Genomic DNA, 6,000 nt, shown 5'->3' on the forward strand with positions numbered 1-6,000 from the left:
TCATGCTTCAAATTTGAATAGTCGCTATTCTTACTACTAACTTAACCTCTCTCGGCCTCAATTTTGCAATCTGTAAAACCGAGATAAAAGAATTTGTCATACCTCATACTATGTTTGGATAATTCTAAATACTTATTTTAATAACAAACTGTTCAATAAATGTATTATTTATGTGCTACATATATTTTTTAACCTCCTAGAAGGCCCAGAAAGCAACTTTTTTACTTCAAAAGCTTAAAATCATCTCAGTGTCTTTGGGTTTTTCATTCCATAAAGTGAAAGGAATAAACTAAACCCGTTCTTTCTTTCTTCTTTATGTTCCTTTTAAAACTGAAGTTCTATACCTAGATCCTTACAGAGTCAAAAAAAAAAAAAAAGAAAAAAAATACCGCGGGTGAGTTCGTGCAACAATTCAAGAGGACTTTATCTCTACTGCAAACTGAGTTTTACTACAAATCTCTAATGCAAGTGTGCAGAAGCACTTAAAATAACGTTCAGGACCTGGAGATCTTCTCCCAAAAGACTGACTCTTGGTACATGAGGGATCATTGGAACTGTTAAACTGGGCTACAAGAATGAACGTAGGGTTCATGAACTATCAGGAAAAAAAAGTAATAATGTGCTCCGGCAAGACAATGGAAACTCTTCTGGAGCAACAGTGCCTGGAACATTGTTTAAAGGAGTCTGTGATCCACAGGGAAGAAAGGACGGCAACGAAGAAACTAGTCGTTCAATGAAGGAAGATCTTCGTAAGCCACAAACGGACGAGAGTCTACAAGACAAACCAACGCTCCTCACTTAGCACTAACCCCAACGAGCAAGATGACCTACAACCAAAGGAAGAAGCCAAGGTCGGCAGAAACCCTAAAGTAGCCAGCCCCGGGTGAAGAAAGGTCGGCGGAAGCAGTGCAACCTCAGAGTTCGGCACCCTTCCCAGGCTACAAGCAGTCTGAGGCCCGTGGCGCGAGAGTCAGGCCCAGGCCCTCGGCAAACCACGCTGCCCGCTCTCGTACCTGCGGGGTCGAACGCCATCTCGGCTGGCAGAGAAGGCAGCCGCGGTGCGGCTCCAGGGCAGGGGCGGGGCGGGGAGGAGCCTGGCGAGAGCGAGCACCCGCCTCTTCCCGCGGGATGAGGAGGACCGCGGCTCCCTCGGAGAGACAAGGCAAACCTTTTCCTTCTTCCTTTCCCAGTTCCTACTTCCGCTTCCCGTTGCGCCTGCGCTCAGCTGGCCCCGCCCCGAATCCTGTAACTGGAACAGGCTACTTCACCGAGGGACTGGTCCAGGAAGGGGTGTGGCTGCGCGCGCGCTCTGGGGAGAGGCCGCACGTAGGGCTGCAGTTCCGAGCCTGCGGCTTGTTCCTGCGACTCCCTGGGCTGCTGGGCCAAAGGCCGAGCGAGTCCCTCTCCCATCCCGCCTCCCGAGAACCGAATGAAACAGCCCGTTCCTTTATTTTGACTTCGTCATTCATTTATAAGTCTCTATTTTATGACTGCTAGGTTCCAGCGGCTCTTCTGAATACTAGGGAAAAATACGCAAATAAAAATAAAACCCTTATTCTCGCGAGGCACAAGCTGTTAAATGCCACGGGTGCAACAGGTGCACAGCTCATTCTACCATAAAAGTGGTGTATTGTCTGCAGTATCATTATTACTCCTTTAAATCAGTGGCTATGTCTCCCCTGGAGGTTAAAAATCAAAATGTGAGTGCTTAGGGGTACCTGTGTCTTGTGAAATAATACCTCAGGGCATACAGTCCAATTTGGGCTATGTTGTAAGTCCCGGTTCTGTGCTTTAGAGCTGTATGTCCTGTAAGAAAAATAAAGAAATGAAATAGCTATTCTCTTTAAGAACCCCAACTACCCTCTTCTCAACAGTACAAACTTTTGGGTGGCATTTAGGTCCATTTCGACTCACCAAACAGCTTTCAGAAGTGATTCCTCCTCAGATCCACGTTTAACTATCTTGAGCCTCCAAAGGGTGAGATACGGCCAGGGACAGATGGGACAGATGTTTCGAAAAACAAGGAGCAGCTGCTTCTTCCCTGCAAGGGATTTAGGGCTTTCAAAATGATCCCCTCCCCACCTACCTGCAATCTCTCCTCTCCTGCTGCTGCTTCCTCCTGGTCAGTTGGCAGAAAAGACAACACAGTTAAACAGAACTGGGAAAGTGGGTCTCTGCTCAGCAGGTCTTCCGTTTAAGGGCCTCTTTGAGCATAAAGGCCCTTATTACAGCTGTAGACTCACGTGCCAAGGTGAAGAATTTGTTTCACTCAGCCAGGCAGGAAATCGGGTCCTTTTCCTTGTATGTTTTATAAATGCTTAGACAGAAAAAAATCACTCCAGTGCCCTTCTGTTTTCTTGAAGGTAAAGGATTTAATTTAGAAATTAAAAGCAAATCTTTTAGAGGAGATGAGGTGGGGTATTAAAATACAGGCCATACACTCACATTTGAGTAATTAAGATTAATCTTTCTTTTTGTAAAGGGGTTTCATGTAAAGGGAATTATTTTGGAGAGCTTCACTCACAGCGAGAGATATGGGTACCTTCACTTGAATCCTTTAGCCCTATTAGCTGTGTGACTTGAATAAGTCCCAGTGTTTTCCTATACTTTAGTTTCTAATTCACGAGGTCATTTTTAGGAATAAGTTTATACAAACACATTCAGAATATGTGAAAGACCACTTCTATAGTTTTTTCTGTAGCTATCACTTGAATTGTTATTTAATATTTTATTTAAATCAATTCACTTTTCAAAATGCCTATATAGGAACTGTCTAGTCTTATCCTAAGCAATAATATTTGTAAAATCATGGGCTTGATATGTCCCATAAAATTGACTGCTGGGCATATCACAACATGAGAAGTCCTAGTAAAAATTGCACCTAGAGCCAGGGGTTTAGCTCAGTGATTCCACCACCTGCCTCACATGCACAAGGTACCGAGTTCAATCCCCTGTACAAAAAAAAAAAAATTGCACCTCAATGACTATTACATAATGCCTCTCCGTTCTCATGATAAACTAGTAACTTTGGAGAAAACTTTTGTAATCTAACAAACGAAGTCATTTTTGAAGGTTAAGTCAGAGAAATTGAATTGACAATTCAAAACAGAAGAAATTTCCTGTGGCATCAGATTGTTGATAGACAGTTCTCTGGACAGTAGCTACAGTAGGAGCTTGTAGAGAGAGCAGAGTACATGATAATGGATATTAGGAACTATGTATTATCTAACCATGATCACTAGGGCTCAATGTCTAGCACCTAAGGGCCCCAGAGTTGCCTTTCTAGAAGAATTGAATGCCAGGGTGGTTAGGAAAGATTTGAAAGATAAGTTAGAATTATGTTTAGCCTTGAAATATGGGACAGTATAAGGCATTCCATGCTAGGAGAAAAATTACAGCACAAGTATCTGGGATTTGAGCTGCTCTAAAAGACCAGGTGGAATATGGAAAAGGGAGAGGCTAAGGAATGGAACCATATGAGCAAAAAGCAGAGGAGTGAGAAGCACAGGGCTGGGGGCAGGCCTGTGGATGACAATGCCTGAAACCATTTCAGTTCATCTGAGGCTTTGGAAAGATAGGGTAATTATAAGTAAGATTTGGCAAGAAGAGTCCCAGTTCTTGTAGTCATAAACATTATGCTCAGACATGCTTGAAGTTATTTGATATAAGCAGTCTAGAGTGATTGAAGGCTAACAAACAGAAAAATAGTGCTGTAGTCAATATTTCAAAAAATGTTTTATAAAATTTGTGCAGGATGGACTTCAGCAGCAAGGAAAAAGCTAGGAGGGAAGTAGAAAAGTCGAAAGGTAATTGTAGTAGTTCAGACAGGATTTGAAAAGTCTGTTCTAAGTGCGATATATAGAATTGAAAAGGGAAAATATGTATATGAGAATAATTGCAAAAAATATATATACCTTGTTATTGGGCTTAGGAGACAAGGATACTTAAGACAAGTTTTAGATAAATTATTTCTTTAACAAATAAGAAAAGCATGATACTATGCGTATTTATGCATAAATTAATCTGTCCTTGATTTTCATTATTGAAAGCAATACTGAGACAAAGACTAGGTAAAGGGAGTTACAGTAATCCATGGGAAAAATGATACTGATTGAGCCAAGAGTCCTTGAAGACAAAGAGAAATAAAATACCTATTATGTAGACTGGACATTAAAAATAAACACACACACTCACCAATATGTTTGTGTGTGTCCTCCTTAATCTAATATTCAAGGAACGTACAAATAACATCAAAAATCTGGTTTATCAAGTTGATTCTGATTATATTTAGCATTTTTCATTGGTATGTGTTCATATGCCATTATTTATTTAAATGGTTAGCCCGTGCTTCTGATTCTGCCCAGCAAGAGAATGGTAGCCTTTCAACTTGTAGTTCTATTCAGCCCTATGTTTGAATAAATAACAATCAATTTTGAAAAAATACTAGAATCCCATCCCTATCAGTGGACAGACTTTGAAATTAGTTTTTGGCTAGGTCAACAGACAAGTGCTCCTGGTAGCCCTGCCTATTTTGTGAGCCTCATGGTTTAACACCCAGTCCTCATGGCCTGGGCTTTCTCTGATTGAAATGGACTTAGATCAATGACATTTGTATATATAGATCCCAGAAGATAACCACAGGTTTGAAATCACAGAGAAACTTCTTTTTTAAAAAAAAAATGTTTAGTTTTTGTTCATTTGGTTTTATTTTTTCCTCTCTCTCTGATTCCTTTTGTTTCTTTGCAAAGATGATCGTTTTTATTTTTATTTGTTTTTGTTTTCATTCTTTCATTCCCTCCTGTCTTCTTCACCAGTTTCCTAGAGCTTTGGTAATCTTCCTCTGTCCTTCACCCTTGCTTCTAAACTGTATTTCTGTTTTTCCCTGTTTGCCCTTTTAATTTTCTCCTCTTGGATTAAATTGCTCTATTGAGGGAATATTTACTGTTTATAATTTCCTGATTTGTCATAGATTTTGTTATATAACAAAAGGTTATGAGCTATGGTTAAAGGTGGCAAATTATTACTTACCACAGTTTGTCATTTTCCAGTCTGAGTTTGATGCTATTGTTATTGCTGATTGTACTACTTTAGCCAAAGTGACAAAGTTGCTGTAAACAATTGATCTTCCTTTTATGCCAATACTTAGATTGTCTGGGGGACATAGACAATACTACAGTCCAGTACCAAAGAATTGGGTGCTATGCCAAACAGCTTGCAAACTCTCATCACTAATAAAAATAAGAGGCAGGATCCTGGGACAAACTCAAAGGGGGCAAAGGAAGGAGGAGGAGAAAGGAAAGGAAAAGGGATTAAAAATAAAGAATGGACAAAAAAATGGAAACAAAGCTTCTGTAAATGGAGAGGGGAAGTGGGGTTGAAGGAGGGAAAACAGAATTAAGATATACTATGTACAGGTACAGATTCCCTATGGTGAATGTGAGCACTATGTATGGCAAATATGTACTAATAATAAATTTTTTTAAAAGAATAAATACAAGTGGCTATAAAATATATGAGTGTATCACTAATAATCAGGGAAATACTAACTACAATGAGCTGTCACCTCTTACTTTTTAGAATGGCTAGTATCCAAAACATGTAAGTGTTGGTAAGGATGTAGGTAAAGGAAACTCTTGTATGTTATGGAAGGAAATGCAAATTAGTACAAGCATTACAGAAAATAGTATAAAGGTTCTTCAAAAGCCTGAAAACAGAACTACTATTCTTATTACTCTACAACTTCCTTCTACTAGTAGTTGAAGTCTTACTACTGGGAATATATTCAAAGGATATGAAATCAATATATCAAAGAGAGTACTGCATGCCAATGTTCACTGCAGAATTATTCACAGTAACCAAGTTACAGAGGCAATGTAATTGCCACGAATAAGTGAGTAGCTAAACAAAATATTTTATATGTATACAGTGGAACACAATTCAGCCACAGAAAAGGAAATCCAACCATTTGCAGCACTATGCATAAATTTGGAGGATATTATC

General features: G+C 39.7%; 1 protein-coding gene across 3 annotated transcripts in view; it reads right to left on the bottom strand.

The window, feature by feature from the left end:
- Cmc1 (C-X9-C motif containing 1) overlaps positions 1–1,251 on the bottom strand; it is a 70,943-nt gene extending 69,692 nt beyond the window's left edge. Inside the window, exon 1 of one of the 3 annotated variants that reach the window (XM_004857811.4) lies at positions 1,014–1,251. In XM_004857811.4, coding sequence (XP_004857868.1) covers positions 1,014–1,032 — 19 coding nt within the window. In that variant the 5' untranslated portion in view covers positions 1,033–1,251. The remainder of the gene's footprint in view (positions 1–1,013) is intronic. The other 2 variants (XM_087181438.1, XM_087181439.1) reach the window with 2 other exon arrangements.
- Between the last annotated feature and the right edge of the window lie 4,749 nt (positions 1,252–6,000).

The sequence above is a fragment of the Heterocephalus glaber genome, unplaced genomic scaffold (assembly GCF_053883595.1).
Source record: "Heterocephalus glaber isolate CG9 unplaced genomic scaffold, H.glaber_assembly_v1.0 deba00001472, whole genome shotgun sequence".
Taxonomy (NCBI): domain Eukaryota; kingdom Metazoa; phylum Chordata; class Mammalia; order Rodentia; family Bathyergidae; genus Heterocephalus; species Heterocephalus glaber.